Source organism: Pleurodeles waltl, chromosome 6, assembly GCF_031143425.1.
Source record: "Pleurodeles waltl isolate 20211129_DDA chromosome 6, aPleWal1.hap1.20221129, whole genome shotgun sequence".
NCBI lineage: Eukaryota > Metazoa > Chordata > Amphibia > Caudata > Salamandridae > Pleurodeles > Pleurodeles waltl.
Genome location: NC_090445.1, coordinates 749,585,547 through 749,605,467, shown reverse-complemented (window position 1 = coordinate 749,605,467; position 19,921 = coordinate 749,585,547). Strand labels below are relative to the sequence as shown.

General features: G+C 41.9%; 1 protein-coding gene across 2 annotated transcripts in view; it reads right to left on the bottom strand.

Annotated features, from left to right (window-relative positions):
* Positions 1–2,049: 2,049 nt before the first annotated feature.
* The window catches only part of AFAP1L2 (actin filament associated protein 1 like 2), a 478,342-nt gene continuing 460,470 nt past the window's right edge, over positions 2,050–19,921 (bottom strand). For both annotated transcript variants that reach the window (XM_069239306.1, XM_069239307.1), the window contains exons 15-19: positions 18,384–18,582; positions 12,963–13,127; positions 11,166–11,359; positions 9,326–9,451; positions 2,050–3,071 (exon numbers count right to left, since the gene is read on the bottom strand). In XM_069239306.1, coding sequence (XP_069095407.1) covers positions 3,045–3,071; positions 9,326–9,451; positions 11,166–11,359; positions 12,963–13,127; positions 18,384–18,582 — 711 coding nt within the window. In that variant the 3' untranslated portion in view covers positions 2,050–3,044. The remainder of the gene's footprint in view (positions 3,072–9,325; positions 9,452–11,165; positions 11,360–12,962; positions 13,128–18,383; positions 18,583–19,921) is intronic.

Here is a 19,921-nt window from a genome sequence, read left to right as displayed (position 1 = left end):
ACCTATGCTGATAACGCAAGCACATCTTGCAAATCACTGACACCCATGCGCGTAGGCAAAGTGTCAGGCAATGATGACATACATTTTTAAGAGCTTGAAAAGCTGCCTTGCTGCTTGTGTTTACTGTTTAAAAAGTAAAAGTGTTGAGCAGAGAGGAACTCCGTGGTGACTATAAACACACATCAATACCACGATAAACCCCCCACAGTTTTCCTTTAAACACTTGCACCACTCACAGATGGTCTCATCCAGGCAGCTAAGGGCCAGATCTCAAGAGAAGATTAGATGCCTGTGATACAGTTGAGGAAACATCTAATTTCTGAACCACCACTCATGGTAATTAGGCACCAAAATTATTTGTTGTACCAGTGGAATGGATGTTACAAAAGCAGGAATGGTGAAAGAAATGTTGGTGCTCAAGAGAAAACAATATTTTGCTATTCAGTAGTCCCTGCATTCCAAAAAAAAAACAAAAAAAAAAACATTTTGCATCTTTTTCTAATCATTTGCCATCACTTATTGATTGTATTCTCCGACGGCTCACTTATGGAAGTGCTGGCCAGGGTTACAAGTTCCCATACTATAACAACTGCCCACTTCATGGAAACGTCTCTCCTGCAGTTTTCCATAACATGGAAACATGCTAGTCACATTCATTGAAGAAAGGCATCAATAGAACAGATAACCACTTTTCAGTGGTGCCAAGTTTAAGATGGGGGAGAAGATAGTGCTCAATTTGTAAAAGAGTAAGTGCTAGGGTCCATAGTTTTTCCAAGAAGCCTGCAGGTGGCGCTACTGAATGTCATAGTGCTGAATATCAAGGTTGTGTCGTTTTGATTCCACACCACGCCTCTTTAGTCCCTCACCAGACACTCCCTGTCCTTTGCAGCCGCGGCTCGCATGGTGAGGAAAGGACGGGGTGGCTCGGGAGGGGGGAATGAACACAGATTTTTTTTATTTTTTTATCCCACTTAACTGCACGCCGCCACACTGCCCCGCCCCACTCCAGCATTTCCTCTGCTGCTGGCAAGCACAGACTCCCAGCAGCCCTGCGGCCAATCCTGACGCTGCTCAGGGCAGCATCAGGATTGGCTGGGAGCGCCCAGTCAGGGTGCTCTAAGGCTGACTGGGAGCCTGTGCAAGCTCTCTGTGTTGCCGGGCTGGAGGAAAGCACACTGCACATGTGTGTTTAGCCTGCCCGAGACAGCTGGCCAAACACACATGCACTCTGAGGGGGAGTGCTGGGCACTCCCCCTTACTGCTTCTCACCCCCGTGGCCCCGCCCCCTTACAAGAAAACTATAATAAACACGATTTATTATAGTTTTCCTGTAAAGGTTTTGCAGCTGAGTATGCTGGCGGGGAAGACACTCCTCCACCCTAAAGAAGCCACCCCTGGCCCTTTGTCTCACCCTTGAAGGTTCTTTTTCATCCATATTTCTCCCTTTTGTCACTGTTTCTCCTTCTTTCTCTCGTTTGTTTTTTTTCGCTCTTTTGCTCTGGTTCAAAGTCTGGTGAGAAACAATAAAGGCCAGTTCCCAAAAATGTGTGCTGGTGGGCCCCGCCGGCTCAAATTAAGAACTGTGAGTGGGGCACTGTGCCTCACTGTCCTGCAGTTATCCTAAAGTCTCTTCCAGACGAGTGTTTTTGTTTTTCACAAGAGACATCCCAGGGATTTCAAGTCGAGTTAGGGTTACATAACGGGCGGGCCCCTTCCTTCCATCTTGAAAACTGTGGACACAGAGGGAATCCCACGCAGGAAATATAGGTCTGTGTCCACTGAAGGGAAGATGAGGGCCTGAAGGTTGGTGTGTGCTGCAAAACAAGAAGGCGATGCGGCAGCTTTTAGGAGAGGATGCATCCCGCAGAGCCTCAACCAATGTTCAGTTATCTTTGGTCGGGTGTAATTTTTTTTTTTTAATTTCCCATTAGAAGCCCAACAGTTAAAGCATTCTGTTCAAGAAATGTTGATTTCAGATTTAAAAATAAAACATGTCAGAAAGGTGCACGTTACAGGCCGAGATGAAATGTGGTTGCTGATAACACGTCATTTTTTTTTTTTTTTTGCTTTAATGTTCTAATTAAGTTTAGCTGTAGTCCTGAAAATAAGATCACTACAAGACCCAAAACCCACTTAAGAGAGTATTTATTACAGTTTTTATGAAGTGTGTTTATCGCCTTCTGAACTTTAACTATTGAAAAAAGATGTTGAGCATTCGGTCTAATTCTTGTTTAAGCATTAAATTAGCCTGAGGAATACTAAACACGTTATGGCGACCATGGCATTTGTGCCCTGGATGAGTGGTCGCATTTTTTGGAGTACACAGTTTTGCTGTACAGGTCTGAGATGCCTTCAGGAATAGCAGAGGAAACGTACAAAAAAGGCGACGGAATATTGGAAAATAAAACAAGAGCTCGTTGGATCTAATTGCTTCACACAGTATCAGATTCATATCGTGGGTCCACTTTCTGTCTCCTAAAACTCTATGTTAGAACTGCACTTATCAAGAAATGGTCGCTGCCGCCTCCGACCACTTTTTGTTTGAACCATTTACCCTGCATGGCTTTCAGTCTGTTTTCCCTTGGCTCTTTCGTAGCAATCCCTGCGTCTTCCAAATACGCACATTTTAACTAAGTGGCAGGTGAGCATTTCTCATGTCATGAAATGTTCTGGAGCGGAAACGGATAAATAAAAATTCTATCCCATTTAATCTGTCATCGCACGCGAGTTTCATTACATTCTAATTCGTAGTTTCTTAAAAAAATAAATATAGGAATGTCTAGCGCCGCCTGTGTAGGCTTTCATTGTCAATATTTCTCTGTAGGCAGTCAGAAGTCCGGCGTTGTCCAGAGGAAAGAAATGGAAGCCGTAGGTAGCAACGCTGGTTAAATTAAAGTCCGTGAGTTCTCTCGCGGGATTTGTCAAGGAAGGATATTTTTCACGCTTCACTTCAGCACGCTGTAGTGCATCCGCGTGCTTCCTGCCCGTTCATCCACGCGCGAGCTGCCCCTTTCCAGTCTTTTAGCCGCCGATGGAGAACTTCTTTAACTGGTGCCTTTCCTTTCCCATTCCTGCAAAGAGATCAAAATCAGAGTACAGAGCATGAAACGGTTCACTTTATTAGAACACTCTGCATATGTACATGGCGACATCTTGTGGTTGATGAGAGTATGTGTCTTAAACTAACTGAATATGCGAGATCTGACAACGAGCATAATAACCGACATTGACAATGGCAATAGGAATTATTTGTTATAGTGAACACAACATATGGGTATACAATTAACAACACCCTCTTTTTCACAAGGTATGACCAGCAGACTTTGGCACAAAGACAAACAAACCAAACTTCAAGGTATCAACCCACACAGCCCCTTCATGCTCGCTAAATGTGGTCCTGGGGTAGGACTTTCCCCAGTGCTTAATTTGTGCTTGGTGTTTCCGGTGCTGAGCACTGGCACTTATTTTTCAGGGCCGACGCTTATTCTTCTGCCCCAAGCATTCCCTGCGAACAAAAGACACAGATAGGAATGACGGAGGAAGAGAAAAACGAAAAAGCGTCACAATGGGAGAAAGCAGAATGCTGCAAGAGCGAGCTGAAGGGGCAGGGAGTGGCTTTAAATGGATTGAAGAGGCCAGAGATGGCTTCAGGATTACGCTGCCTCATTATTCCGTGTTCCCACATTTAATTGCAGCAGCCACGTGTTTACACGGAGGGCTTTGAGCACCGGCACGTTTTTATTTACAAATTAAGCACCGACTTTCCCCTTCTTAGTACTGGCTTTTAGTGCTATTTTCTTAGCACAAAACACACCCTTGCGTCCAAAATGAATGAGAGGATGCATTTTGTGCTAAGAAACAACTCTAAATGCAACAGAACATGAATAGCTTGTGCTCGCTAACTGAGCTCTGGCAGTAGTATTTTTCTCCTAAATTACTCTTAATTAAGCAAGGAGTAATCACATAATTATCAGTAATTTCATATGGAACAGTAATGCAGAATTACTGAAATTACTCTGATTACTTTGGCTGCGGTATGTAGCATTGGTATGCAGCACTATTTGTCCTTCTCCAGTGGATTTTGACATTTTAAATTAATTAATCTGGCTGACACAGTTGGTGGCAGTGGTCAGGATCTCAGAAAAAGTTAGACTGGTTTGTCTTTTTCTCAATAAATTCTACTGTTTGACACTGGATCTGACATTACACAGGGGAACATTAAATTACTTGCTTTACTCTCTTTCATTTCAATTGCTTCATTAACAACTATGCCAGCTATTTGTGAAATGTTACAACTGAAAGAAGCTGGCCAGATGACAGGATGTGGCTCTTTATTGAAAGAATGGTACTGTGGTAGTATTATGAGGTATGACTAGGGGTCTTACCATGTAATACTAACACATTACCCACAAGTGGACCTCTGGTTCACACCAATAAACCGCAGTTCAGTCCTAGTAGAGTGACAAAGAGCAGTCAGGCTACTTAGAGGAATATGTGTAAAGCATTTTACAACACCAATATGGACGATAAGTAATTGACACGACTTGAAAGAAATCCAACACCAATCTAGTCAAATAAAGCAGATTTTCATCTTAATTTGGACACCAAAATTAACTTTGTATCTTAAATACAACAGAAGTTGTGGATTTTTAAAGATATTAAAAATATATGCACTTTCAGCTGTCAAAAGAATACCACTGAAGTCAATAGGGGGAAGCAAAATGTATGCATAATTCATTTGCATCTGAAATGAATAACAATCACATTAAATTAAACAAATCATTGTGCCAAATTCGTATATCAGATTGAAAGCTGTTCTGAATCCCCAAGTGCTGCTTCCCAAAACTTAGGTTCATTAGTAAATATCCCGGAGCTACTGCCACTGTTCAGCAATGTCATTGCTCCCAAGCAGTTCTCACTTTATATTGTCGAAGTTTATTCAAAAGCTCAACAGTTGGCGACACAAAATGAATAGTGTTTAATGTCTTTCTTACCTAAATTTTCGATACAACGCCTATTATGGATTGGTTGTTATTTCCCACCCTCCACCAAGTTTGAGTTATTAAAATGTATCTTTAAATACAGGGCAAAGCGATTCTATAAAATGTTGCCAATTTTTTACTTTTGAAGTTTGAGCAGGCCGTCTGTTTGGTTGGCTAGACTAATTCCCTTTCTAGCAAACACTTATGCATTTGTTTTGATAAAATGGTGTCTTGCTGATTCGAATGAGTCTACACTGTAGTGTTAAGATTAAATTAGGATGTTTCTCCCTTAATGATATTTCAGACCAAATGATCCTTCCTAATAGTATTTAGATGTTTTGTGCAGTCCACATATATAATTAAGGTGTTCCTGATTGACTCAATTGAAGATTGGTCAACCCAGTGTGACTAAAGGAATGAAATCCTATACATCAACAGTCCCCAGGAATTCAACTTGTTGGAACAAGAGCCCTCACTCACCATTTCGTGACATGCTTCATCACTGGGCTATGCTCCTCATCAGGCTGGCACTGCAATGCCTGATGGGCCCCACAGGGGGGCTCTTGGCCAGAGATCTTTTGATAATAAATAATAGCCGGTTAATGTATGACGAGGAGCATAGCCCAATGATGAAGCATGTCACCAAATGGTGAGTGAGGGCTCTTAAGGATACATTTACCACCATCGCCCTGACCTATGACAATGTAACGTTGTCCTATGTTACTGTGTTGCATGCAGGCAGCTCAAAAAACATTTACATGAATTGCAGGACATACAAAAAGATGCTTAAAGTATTGATAGTAACACTTCTAAATTAACTTGTTCACATATCTCCATTATTGCGCTAAGGTCAGCTGGTCTGCTGATTATTATTAAATTATTGAAATGATCTATGGAAAAGCCTCATCACAAGCTAAATACAAAGTGAAATATTACTGCACAACTAGGAACATCATACATCAAATAAAAACTTTCTTTGTTCTGACAGGCAGAACCTATCACCGCTAGTGGGGAATCTTTCACCAATTTATTCAATTGATATTAGAATAGTTTACAAACCTTCAATCCTTAAAATTATATTTGGAATGACGGTTTTCACTTGGATGCCTGTGACAGAGATTTAGCACTTTAAAATTCATCAAACAACAAACTCTGCAACAAACACTGCCATTGGGCCAACCCACGCTCCACGTTAGGACCTTTCACCTGCACCCACTGCCACTTCACCTGCCACAGCACACACACCAGCCCACCAACCAGCTTAACATTGGACACATCACAGACACCACCTAAATAAAAACAACAACTTGCATGTGCCCTTCTCAACACACCCTCACTATGCAAATATTCCACCGAATTATAGGACTTCATTGCTACCCTCACATCTGACATAGTCTTCCTCACCGAGACCTGGCTTAACCCCAGACACTGCGACAGCGATCCCTGACTGATATAAAATCCCTCACCAGGACTAAACTAACAAGCCAAGAAGAGGAACATCCATCATCCACAAGGACACCATACAGTGCACCACCAGGACTGACAACACCACCACCCCAGTGGAACATCTCAAATTCAAGCTCCACACAGATGACAAAATAACCATCAGAGGCACCCTCATATACAGACTCCCAGGCCCCTCGCTCCAGTTTCTGCAACACCATCGCAGACTTCATTGCGACCCTAGCCTTAGATTCCAAGGACTACATGTTCCTTGGTGACCTAAATTTCCACATCGACAAGCCCATCAACACTGCACACCTCCTTGACCCAGGTCATCCATAACTGTACACACACGCCACACACTGCAACACACGCTGGACCCCACTTTCACCTCCAGCAACCGCGTCAAATACAGCCATTTCACAGAACTCGCAACATTTCCCGATGCCTGGAAACATGCCGGAATCAGACCCCTACTCAAAAAACCCTTTGTGGGCCCCAGTGAACCGAAAAACTATCGGCCAATCTTCCTGCTCCCATTCCCAGTGAGGGTATTGGAAGATCATCAACAAACAACACATGACATGCATGGAGCAGAATCAGCTACTCGATGCCTCCCAATCCGGCTTTGGCAGCAATCAGAGCACTGAAAGTGCCCTGATCACAACCACCGATGACATCCAAACCCTCCTCGACTGAGAAGAAATACCAGCTTTGATCCTCCTCAACCTCTCAGCAGCCTTCAAAACCATATCCTGCCACATGCTGATCGAAAGACTCCACCACATCGGCATCCATGGGACATGCTGAGATGGATCATCTCCTTCCTCACCGGAAGAACACAGGGATCCACCTCCCACCTTTCACCTCTGAGCCCAAGGAGATCACTTGTGGTGTCCCCCAGGCCCACGCACTTCACCACACTCCTCAGCTCATCTCTCAGCCACATTCTCTGCAACGCATATATAACGCCACTGGCCGACATCGTCAGATCCCACAGTCTCAACATAATTTCCTACGCAGACAACTCACAACTCAGCCTCTCACTCACCAACAATCCCTCCACCACTGCTTCCACAGATGCATGACAGGTGTTGCTGACTGGATGAAGAACAATTGCCTGCAGTTGAACACAGGCAAGGCAAAAGTACAGATTTTCTGCAACATCAGCTCCACATGGAACAACTCCAGGCGGCCATCAGACCTAGTACCCACACCCACTCCCTCCGACCATGCCAGAAACCTCAGAATCATCATTGACAACAAACTCACCATGAAATTACAAATCAACTCCATCTCTTCCACTTTCTTCCTCACTTTGTGCATACTACGTAGGATCTTCAAGTGGCTCCCCTACACATAAGACGCACCGCAACAGAGGCCCTCATCACCAGCCGACTGGACTACAGCAATGCCCTCTAGGTAAGAATCGCCACACACCTCTTACAAAGACATCAGACCATACAGAATGCCACAGCCAAACTCATCCTCAGCCTTCCCTGATGAACCAACATCATACCACTCCTCAGGCAACTTCAGTGGCTCCCTGTACAGAAGAGATGCCAATTCAAGCTGCTGAACCACGCCCACAAGAATCTACACAACCAAGGACCCACATACGTTAACCGCCACCTGAACTACTACCAACTGTTTAAGACTACGCTCTGCCTCCCTTTCACTTGCCCATACTCCCCGCCTCTACCAAAGCTGAATGGAAGACGCCCCTTCTCTCACATCACAGCAAAAACCTGGAACAGTCCCCGGACCATCACCTCACTCCCGGAATTCCGAAATGGCTGTTCGAATATGCCTCCGGGACCTGCAGGCGCCTGGATACCCTATCTGGCGATTATCTGCGCTTTATAAATCCTGATTGATTGATCAAATATAAGCAGTTTTACTTAAGAATGAAAGGATGAATCTGGTCATCTTCCTTCAGGGCATGAGAGCACATGTGCACAAACTGTTATCAAGGGTTGCAGGTAGATATTGGAATGTGACAGCACTGAGTACGGGGTTACACAAGAATTGAGTAGGGTGGGCTTGAGTGAGCTCACATTTCATTCCAATTTATAACTTAAGTGAAAGGATATAGCTTTCTCAGTGTATGGTTCAGGTTCCAGAATTTGTGTAGTTTCAGCATATCAGAAATGTCAGTTGGAGATCATCAATGTTAGATAAAGCATTTGTTGACATTATACAAGTCTGGAACTTTACAGAATGTTAAATTCAGAGGCAAATTAAACTAAATAAAGAAAGACACATGAGCCCTGCAGGTCCTACATATCATTTTCAAATGTTTGAAGAGGTATGTAAGCACGGTCACCTGGCATTAAGTGTCCATTTTAGATAGATAGTGACATTGTGCGGTATTTCTTAGAAGTTAATAGGACAAAGAATATTTCTCAAATAATTTACTTAGAAACGCCCCCCGACATGCACAGCTCTTTATACATACAATTATCCCTGAGCTAAAAAGTGGCATGAGGCTAACGTTTAAATAAAGGTAGAATCTCAGACATCATCTAATCTAAAAGTATGTTTCTAATTGATAAAGAAGGTACAACAGAGACAGCTCTCACAACATAGAAATCTCTTCCTCCCATGGGGAGAGTAAGCAATGGTTAGAAGTGTGCAAATCCCCCAATGCTACCCAATCCTAACTATCACTTCCTATGGATTCAGATGGCAATGCCCTCCTAAATATTTAATCGGATGACAGTGATTATGTGAATTGACCCATTTTATCACAGTCCCCATTGAGTCATCTCTTTGTATGGCTGTTTAAATGATCACTTTCTCATTTGCCAACAGTTTAGATGTCAGATGGCCACGCAGTGTTGTGTTGTAATTAGGTGATGGTTCCCATGGCTCTACATCATGAAGCGTCTTGGCCTTACCTTGGCTTTCTGCATCACAGTCCCTTTTCCTGCTGTCATGATGGATATTGGGCGGCTTTTTAAAGAAGTTGCCGAATTCACAGGTGAACAGTCAGAAACATGAACGGGGCTACAAGAAATTTTTACCTGCATGTAGAAAAAAACACTACTGAAGAATACTCTAACATTAAAAGGAGAATTTATCAACTCTCTACAAAATATAGAGAAAGTGTCCCAACAACAATACAACACCAAAACTAGTGAAGACTTCGGATGAGAAGAGGCTAGAGACAACCTTGCAAATGTAACAACTTTTGGCTTTTTCTGATACAAATAGTGAGTTTTTTAAATATTTTGTCACCATACTGTATGCTTCCTACAACATCATTGAGCATGCGGTTATTATGAAGGGTAGTTTTACCATTCCAACTCATATACACATATCAATAGCTCATGAGTCAAATCACAGATAAGTAAAATGATTTATTCAGCTTTGTTATCTATATACCACGACAAAGTTGTTAACGCAAGTGGAACCACGCTTGTGTTAACAATGACTCCCCTTTTTCTCTGCCTTAACCACTCATGTGCTGAACAATGTACATGCGTGGTTAAGGCAGAGAAAAAGGCAGTCAGCATCGGGAAAGGACGCAGTCAGGTAAGAGGGGCCAAGGGGTAGTTTTGTTTTTAGGGCAAGGATGGGGGGGTCAGGGTAATTTTATTTTTAGGGGCGGGATAGGGGTAATTTTATATTTAGGGCGGGTGAGTGGTCGGGGTAAGTCAACAATGTTATTGCTATTAAGTAATAATCACTTTAGAGCAGTAAGTACATTAACATGATGAGCTTTTTATATTGAATTTTGTAAAGCGCATGAATGCCCATTGGCCATCTTGGCGCTAAGTTATCTGAGCAGGTATGCGGACAGAAAGAGTAAGTCTAGACATTAAACAGCTAAGCAGCAAAAGAAATGTTTTCAGCATCTTTCTGAAAAAGAGTAAAGAAGTGGCCATTTTGAGCTTGAAAGGAAGGCTGTTCCATTGCAAAGTACTCTGCACCCCCCTGAGAGGCATGCTTGAAAGATGGCACTGATACATTCTTTAGAAAGCTCGATCAGAGAGTTTTCGGAGGTCGATATGCAATAAATAATTAAGATTGCAATAAATAATTAAGATTGCTTTAGTAATCACATCTGAAATATTTAGGCCTTATTACAGTTTAGAACATTGGAAGGTTGGGATCATTCAATACATATTGCAATATGGCAATCATTACACACAACAGTTAAGGCATTTATTTAATACAAGATACATATGATTTCAGAAATACATCTGCGCACACTACATTAGGAACAATGGATTCACACTACAATAGTCAACTGGTCAATAGACATTACAACGAACCCAAAAAAATACACACAGCTCACTTAATACACTCCACAAGACTCATGAGTCAATGAAACAATGCAACCTATAAAAAATTAAAACACACTTCACTTTACTCTGTCAATACATGTGTAGTACACAATTAATGTCACAGCCGCTGTGGGGTCTAGAACAAAATTCATCAACGCACACTACAGCTGAGTGAATGTATGCACAGTGGAACTGAATTCATCAGCATACACTACAATTGAGTAAATCAATCAGCCACCAACACTCTGTCAAAGTAACCCAATTAATGCAGACAACAGCAGAGGCAATTGATCAATACAATCTTAGGTTTGACCTCTATTGTGGTAGAATGGGTTCTACCTAGGTCAGTGTAATTCCAACAAATCTAGAGTGTGAGCCTCACATACACAAATCAATGGGTGATGGCCAAGGAAAGTCCCAAACTTCTTTTTATGCCTTGTGAACTTACATTTGCACTGGCCCCTTCTAGGATGTTGGAGTCTACTGCAGTACCAAGAGTGAATGGTCCGGATTCAGCCTTCCGCAGGTTCTCCTTTACCTCCATTATGCTCAGCTCCAAGTCCACTCTCCTGTTCTCCTTGGTTTTGCTCTCCTCATCGATCTCCCTTAGCTTCTCTTCGAGGGTGGACAGCACATCTTGTTCTGGAAGAGAAAGAAAATAGATTTTGCTAAGATGACTCAAGAGTTCATGTGTGTTCCTACTGGCCGTATGATTTAGATACAGCAGAATAACCCTTCTCAAAGAAAGATGATCATGGTTACATCTGCACTACAACTCCTTTTTTGGTCAGAGGCCCAGCAACTGGAACACATTCAATGGCCTCCCATTCAGATATTTCATGACTTTTTTGTTAGCACCTGAAGGTGGTAGATACCCGAGGATAGTCCTTAAACCTACACTTTTTAAATTAAATAGTAAAAGAGACAGAAACATGGCTTTCTGGATAAAAACACAGCCTAAAGAATAGCCCGTGGAGCACACCCACTCCTGCACTTTATTCAGGCAAGGAATCCCTCTCCACTACTACCAGCAATCCAATCATTACTCTGAATTTCCAATCAAATACTATTACGGTCTCACCATAGACAGTGCCTGGGTGGTTACTTGTGAGAAATGTTGTGTAAAGAGGGCTTAGAGCCTGCCCTTCGCCTACCACTGACTGACCTCAGCATCACTCAGTTTCTTGCTTCTCTTTGGTCAGCGCTTGCCCGTATCACTTTGTTTCATGTGTTTGTACACTTCCCTGGTAAATAGTCCCAAGTAATGCTTTTTTGTTCAATGTCCTTCCACTGCTTGTAGTTTTGTGGCTACTTTTTCTTATAGATGCAGCACTCCATAGAATTGCATGCTTGCAGGCCTTTTCCACTGACCGTATTGTGCTCTCTCATGTGCTTCTCTTTTGCTTTTTGTTTACTAATGCATTACATGATCACCAGTTACGTAATACAAGATCACACTCATGTTCTAGGTAGAAGGGGATTAAGGAATGTCATGAGCGATGTAATATGTGAGGTCATGAGCAGTGCATGGTGGGGGCACAAGTTATAGTTAGCTCAGTAAATTATAACTAGTGAATTTCAGTGTTTGTTTGGTTTTAAAATGATAGTTTATATATTATAACAAGGCATAACTGAATAAAAATCACAAAGTTTAAAGTGACATTACAGTGAATTTCTTGGGTGTTTGTAACGTAAAGTTAGCTATTATAACCATAACTAACTTGAACAATACTTTAACCTTTGTCTTTTTCAGTGATCTTCTAAGGTTTTCTTTTAAGGTAAAGTACGTTTTTTTTTACCATGCCTAACTAAAACTTCAAATGAACCTTTGATATACTACAGTGAATGTCTGCACATTTTTTTATCATATTCACCTAACTTCCTCACTTAGCATATCTTTCGACCATGCGCAGTAGACGGTTGGATGCTGCAATAGTATTTTGGGGACTCCCTTTTTCTTAGCCCTGGTTTGAGGGATTGCCCTGACTCTTTCTGGGAAGGAGCTGAGGTGGATGAACTTTTGTTTTGGAAAGTTATGTGAAGATTCATAAAAACAACCCCAAAGACATTAGCAAAACAAAAAACGCCTTGTATGGAAATGCTGACCTAACTATAACTACACAGTAGTGACCACCACTGTGAAATATTTTATGTCTGTATCTATCTATCTATCAAATAAAATACTGCCAACCAATGTCAACACAAGTAACCTTCTGTTACTTAATGTTATATGCTGGTTTGTCACCTGTGCATCCTGCTATTGTCTCCTTGAGCTCTCGCCTCTCTTTCCGAAGCAAGGCCAACTGAGAACGGAGTTCTTCCTTCTCCTTCTCTAGCTTGTCTTTCTCCTCCTTCAGACGCTTGACATCAAACTCCGTGCGGTTCTTTCCCAGTTTATTTTCAACAGATGCTGCAAACATTAACATAAGTGCAAGATAAGAATAAGGGTCAAATAACAAAAGAAAGGTAAGAGCTTGTAAAGTATGCTTCTTATATATGGGTATGTCTAAAACTTGTGTTAGACATTTTGTTTATTCTTAATGGAATGGGAACTTGTCACTAGGAAGAGTTTGACTAATGGGAATCACAACTGAGGATGACCATAAAATAACATGCTCAAGTCAACAGTGTAAGATCCAGTCTGTGACAAACACCAATGAAGATATCCCCAGGTACAAAGGCAAAACAGCAAGCAGCTGCAAGAGGGGTTGGGCTCCTGGTGTACCTGGAAACAGTCTGGCACTGGCACAAATAACAAATGCAGGTACTTTTAGTAACACTCACCGAAGAGACAACATCAAGGGCCAGATATAGGAAACACTTTGCGAGTCGCAAACGGCAAAATCTGCCGTTTGCGACTCGCAAATGCGTGTTTCCTATGCAGAAATGCATTTTGCGAGTCGTTACCGACTCGCAAAATGCATTTCCGAATCGCAAATAGGAAGGGGTGTTCCCTTCCTATTTGCGAGTCGCAGTGGTATGCAACTGTACGCGGTCGCAAATGGAGTCGCAGTTACCATCCACTTCAAGTGGATGGTAACCCACTCGCAAATTGGAAGGGGTCCCCATGGGACCCCTTCCAGTTTGAGACTGGACCCCAAAACATTTTTTAAGGGCAGGGAGTGGTCCAAGGGACCACTCCCTGCCCTGAAAAAACCGAAACAAAAGGTTTAGGATTTTTTTGAAATGCAGCTCGTTTTCCCTTAGGGAAAACGGGCTACATTTAAAAAAAAAAAAAAATGCTTTATTGAAAAGGCAGGTCGCTAACATGGAGGCCTGCTGACGTCAGCAGGCCTCCATGTTAGCGAGTGCCTATACTCGCAATGGGGCCGCAATTTGCGACCCACCTCATGAATATTCATGAGGTGGGTCATTGCGACCCCATTGCGAGTTGCAGACGGTGTCTGAGACACCGTACTGCATAGCAATTTGCGACTTGCAAATTGCGAGTCGCAGGGACTCGCAATTTGCAAGTCGCAAATTGCTCTCTTCCTACGTCTGGCCCCAAGTGCCTTATTATGAGTGCCTCAACACTCCTAATGTAGGAACTCTATCCCCAGAATAAACTGTATGGTATTGAAATTACGAGGTGTGGTACTACTACATAATTAGTACTTGTTGTACTTTTAATTTGAGTTTTTAAGACATTGTCTCTGACGTCCTTTGCAAATAGACCCACCCTCTGAATAATTGAGGACCTCAGCACCTGGTTTGATGAACATGGTTTGCCCATAATTTAATGCTTGGTATCAAACCTGTGATCAGTGAATTTTGTCAACTGATTATTATTACCACCCACACTGTAGGGTACACACCACATATAATTCTTGCCCCTCACAACTTCATCACAATAACCAAAAAAGAACACATTTACCTATACTCACCTTGCAATAATTCAATTCAACCTATATATCTCTTCTCCAGTGAAGTCTACCACCACAGACTCTAAGAGAATCCTTCCCCAACTTTTTAGAACAAACTTTCGTGACCCACCTAGCTCTAATGGACATGAGGCAGACCATTTTTTAATGTAACTAAAGCATCATGTGGCAGCGCACTGACTTTTACAGACAGCACATTTTCTGTTGGAATGGCCACTAAATTTGCACAGACAAAGTAGTACTGGTAAATCTATATTGCAAACAAATTACAATGTGTAGAAATCGTGTTTCAGTGAATATTTGTTTTGGTATTAAATTATTGTTTTAATTAAACTTCAGAATTACAAAAAAATGTGCTTCAGCTTTTTTTGCTTTCCTAACTGCTGAATGTGTAGAGTTCATTTAAACTTTTTTACATTTTACTGTGTTAAAAAAAAAAGACATCCTACAGCCTTTCATTTCACACTCTGTATTCAGCAAGATTATCACATAATTCACTTTACTTTTCTTTCTTTGTCTGCAAAATGAGAGGAGTTTGTAAACACTAATCCCTGTGTTAAAAAATATAAGCAGCAGCTTGTCAGAAGACAAAGCCTACCATTTCACCTCTGCCTTTGGAGCTCAGCTAATATGAGGAGATACATATAGAATTAAAAAGCATCCTTATTTATTACCTTGACTTTTATGATCCACCAAAGATGCCTCTCAACACACCAATGGGTCACAACCAATGTTCCCTCTAATTTTTTTCCACTGTGTGCGGTAGTGTGCGGTCTCTGTGCGCTGCAGCCAAGGATACGTGCGCCAAGAAATTGACCATTCACACGCGTGCAGCGCATAACTAGCCAAGATCTTTGGCATTAGCCTCTCCATACCACTAAAGCAAAAAAGGGATATCATTGCTCCATGCAATAGGGCATCAAGGCAGTTTTGTGACCTGGTTGCACACCCCAAGGACATGACCTGTTGGGGGAGCACGTATATTGCTCTAAAAGGCTTATTTAGGCTTAGAAAGTGATAACGCATATAAACTACCACAAAGTATAGGAATGGTGGAACATTTGATAACAGCACATTTTCTACTGTTCTGAAGCATTTCCTAGCTCATGAACCATTGATTTTCAAGACAAATATCACTTGCCCGCTTGTATGCTAAAGCACGCCAAATGATGTTTAAAACACTCCCCGCGGTATTTAAAAGCTGTTTTCATTGACTTTAATCCAGATTCAAATATAAGCATTATCTGCCTTAGGGGGGCACGTATATCGCTCAAAAAGGCTTATTTAAGCTTAGAAAGTGATAACGCATATAAACTACCACAAAGTATAGGAATGGTGGAACATTTGATAACAGCACATTTTCTACTGTTCTGAAGCATTTCCTAGCTCATGAACCATTGATTTTCAAGACAAATATCACTTGCTCGCTTGTATGCTAAAGTACGCCAAATGATGTTTAAAACGCTCCCCGCGGCATTTAAACGCTGTTTTCATTGACTTCAACCCAGATTCAAATATGAGCATTATCTGCCTTAGGGGAGCACGTATATCGCTCTAAAAGGCTTATTTAGGCTTAGAAAGTGATAACGCATAGAAACTACCACAAAGTAAAGGAATGGTGGAACATTTGATAACAGCACAACATGCGTGCTTGCCAAAGGATCATGCGTGATGGGGGAAGGAAAGGTGCGCGAGCGCCTTACAGGGAACATTGGTCACAACCCACAGTTTTGGAAACACTGCTCTAAGACAACTGGTACAACTTGGAATACAAGTGTACCTACTCACGTTCTGTGTTAACCAAATCTCTCCATTACTTAATACCCCAACTATCGCACATCTCCTGGCTTTCATCTTCAGAGTATGTGATAAATCAGTGTCTATCTTTTCCCAGTGTCTCTTCTTTGTTTCTACTATCTTTCATAGTTGACTTTGTACAATGCGCTGCTGCTTTTTGGCTAAGTTCATAGTACACTAAAGCACATTTATGCATACATGAAAAAACACCCTTGGTTAGCATCTCCAAACCAGGTCAAGCTTTAACATAGACCCAGTGAATGCAAGATATTTCATTTCAGAGGTGGGCCGTGCTGTCCTCTGGATCAGAACTACAAGTACCTGAACATCACTCCATCGAGAAACCCCACTCCTCCACTTCCGAAAAAATGCTTTGCCTCTTCTGTTGGTTTGGGCTAATACCCCTGAGTGCCATTAAACACATCAGGGATTTAATCATTATTTGATGCCATAGTTCCAACCACCTCATATGAACAAAAGGTTCAAAGATGGTGGTGAGCAAATTTTCATATGGCCGATTTTTCAGTGCCTCAGAATACAATAAGTAACAGAGTTTCAGCTGAGTACATAAAGTCTTACTAAGAAACAAGGTTCATGGCTCAGAAGTAGAAAATATAGAAAATGAATAGTCTTAGGATGGATGCTGTATAAGTAAAAAAAAATTTAAAAAGTGCCTTAAAAAGGAACAAATTAGACAAATGTTTCTGGAAACGGGTAAAGCTAGGGCCTCTAAAGTTTATTTTCAAAATTTTGGGAAGAATAATTGCAGGGATTTTAAGAGGTCTCATTAAAACGCCATCGCATTAAAGTGGGTAGCATTTTCTGTTGAACTAGTTTTAATCAAATCGTAAAAGCAGTCATAGATTAATATACAACTGCTTTCCTTTGATGCCCAAGATTAGTTATGCAAAACCCAGGCGTTGGTAAGACCTTGATGGTTGAATTTAGAATTTACTGGCCAGTTCAAAATCCCAAGGAGACTTTTTATTCAATAAAATATTTTCTGAGGTGGGTTCCGATTAGCTGATGCCAGTTACAACAAAAATATTTTGCCAGTAATTTCCATAGAATCAGACATCTGCAGGCATTTCAAAATCAAATACAACCCTATAGCTTTCTCTGCCCTACAAACGTTTGGCTTATTGGTTGGCAAAGGAATGCTATTCAGACATCTGGCCCTGTATCAAGGAACTGCTAAGGTCTGGGAGAAAAAACTGGAGATATTGAGCCCCCTCATGAAAAATGTCTGCTCATATATAAAGCAAGAACAAGATCATTAAAATGGCCTCTGTGCAATCTCACCCTTTTCTTGGTTGCAGGAAGTCTGGAGTAAGGACAGAGAAAGACCTTCCCTACTCCACCAGTTTCAGGTCAGGCGAGAAGTTGAATGTATTCTAAGGTAAGGTCCTGGGACTGTTGATCTTGCGTTATGACCCCTCAGTCATCCCACAATCACTGGTAGACTGTTCCCCTCTTCACAAGAGGCTGGTGAATGCACCTCTGCTAGTCCATTAGTAATCGCCCAGAGCAACAAGTCTGATCAACCAAGTACCTGCAGAAAAGCTAATAAAGACCCTTTCCCCCACCCTACTCCCATTCAGGCTTCCAGTCCATTCCCTTTCAGTGACATTGATGTGCCCGATTTACCTGTACCGGGGCCTGTGGTGGCCCCAACTTATCTGTTCTGTTTCCCTGTGTGTTAGTCATACCAGCACAGGTGGTACTGATGCCCATTCCAGTGAACCCAGTGTGCAGGACTCACATGCCTTTGTAAGCCTAATGTTTCACAACTGATAATACTAATATCCATGACGTATCAGGCTTACCTGTACCAGTGTCACCTCTACTAGCACCCCCGGTATGTCAGTGTGCTGATGGCTCTGTGTGCCAGACTCCCTTGCATCAGCCTCTGCTTTGCCCCCGGGTGTACCAATGACTGCAATGTGCCACACTCTCCTGCACTACTAACCCTTGTGAGTCAGACTTACCTGCATGTGTCATCTTCACCTTGTCTATTCTCTCTTTATTAAGCTGTGGAAACTGGGGGCTGGCAGCAGCTGCAGCTGCAGCTGTGAGTTGATTCCTCTCAGGGCAACACTGAGGGTAAAAGGTGTTCTGCTGCTGGGCCTGGATTGTATTTGTGGGTCTCATTATGTGCCCTTCAGTACTCGTCATCACTGGAGATGTCTGTGGAAGAGAAATAGATGGGGCAGAAAATGTGATGAACATCTGAAAGAACCCTGAAACATCCAGTGCTATCCTATCACATAAATAATATCATAATTTAAGTTTTAGGAACAGGACTATATTTTGATGAGCTGGTCTTTAAGCATCACCATTCATATCATGTTTATTGGTGTGCATGAGAGAAGGTCCTTGACATACCAATTTGTCTATTTTATATTGCTTTCCACTTAGTCTGTAAACTAAATATATCTACTCTGCATGCCCACCTGTCTATTATACCTATTCAGACATCTGTTCAATACAGATCTGTTTGTGCTGAATTTTGATTTGTATATTTATCTTGCTATTTTAAACATCTACTTATTTATGTATATACTTCTATGTTTCCTCACTTATGGAGTCAGGACGACAGACAGATTTTAGCTGTTTGTTTGCGAAACACCAAAAACGTACAGTTTACCAGCTTCCTCGCCTATTAGTGGCTGATTTCATGCTTGTCTTCAATCATGTACAGCACTCACTACCTTTTGGCTAGGTTAGTGTTATAGAAATACCATTTATATACATACATACAGTGGGCATAGATCCAGCTCACTGCTTGCCATTGGATGGCTTTATTGTCAATCATACTTCTTATTCAATAGCTTTCCTTCCTCTTCTTGTGTTTGCCCGTCTTCGGAAGCATATCTTTTTTACCTTCCTTTTCATTGGATGACTCATATCCTACCACTGCTTACATTCACTGAGCCACTGCTTGGTTTTATCAATAGATGAGAATACATATGTTTTCTTGCTCTCTCTCTCAGTGTGCTGCCACTCCCCTGTATTGTAAGCTCCGCCTACTTCTGGTGCTCTGGTTTTCTCATTGAAAGCAACCCTCAGTGCCACACTTTTTTCACGTTGGAACAGTCTCAGTGCATTGTGCTTTTCATGACAAACAGACCTGCAAATCTCAGCGTCATCATTATAATACCTGGAATTTGCAGTGGTTTCACAGGCCAAAACAAATGTAGCACTAATTGCTGTATATAAACATGTTATTTTCATTCTTATAAACAGCCATGGAGCATCTGTGGGAATTTCCCAATGTTTTTTCTATTACCAACAACCATGCAGCACTAGTTGTTCTTGCAGGAACAGCTCTCAGTGCTTTGTAGGGGTGGGGCGACGCAGCGACGGGGGGGGGTAGGTTTAAGTAAAAAAAACGAACAAAACAAAATAAATAAACTTATCTGCATCATTGCCACCACTGCCTCCACCACCGCACCGCTCCTCGGCGTCAAGCACAGGCTCCCAGCCTGCCCTGCGGCCAATCCTGATGATGCTTAGAGCAGCATTA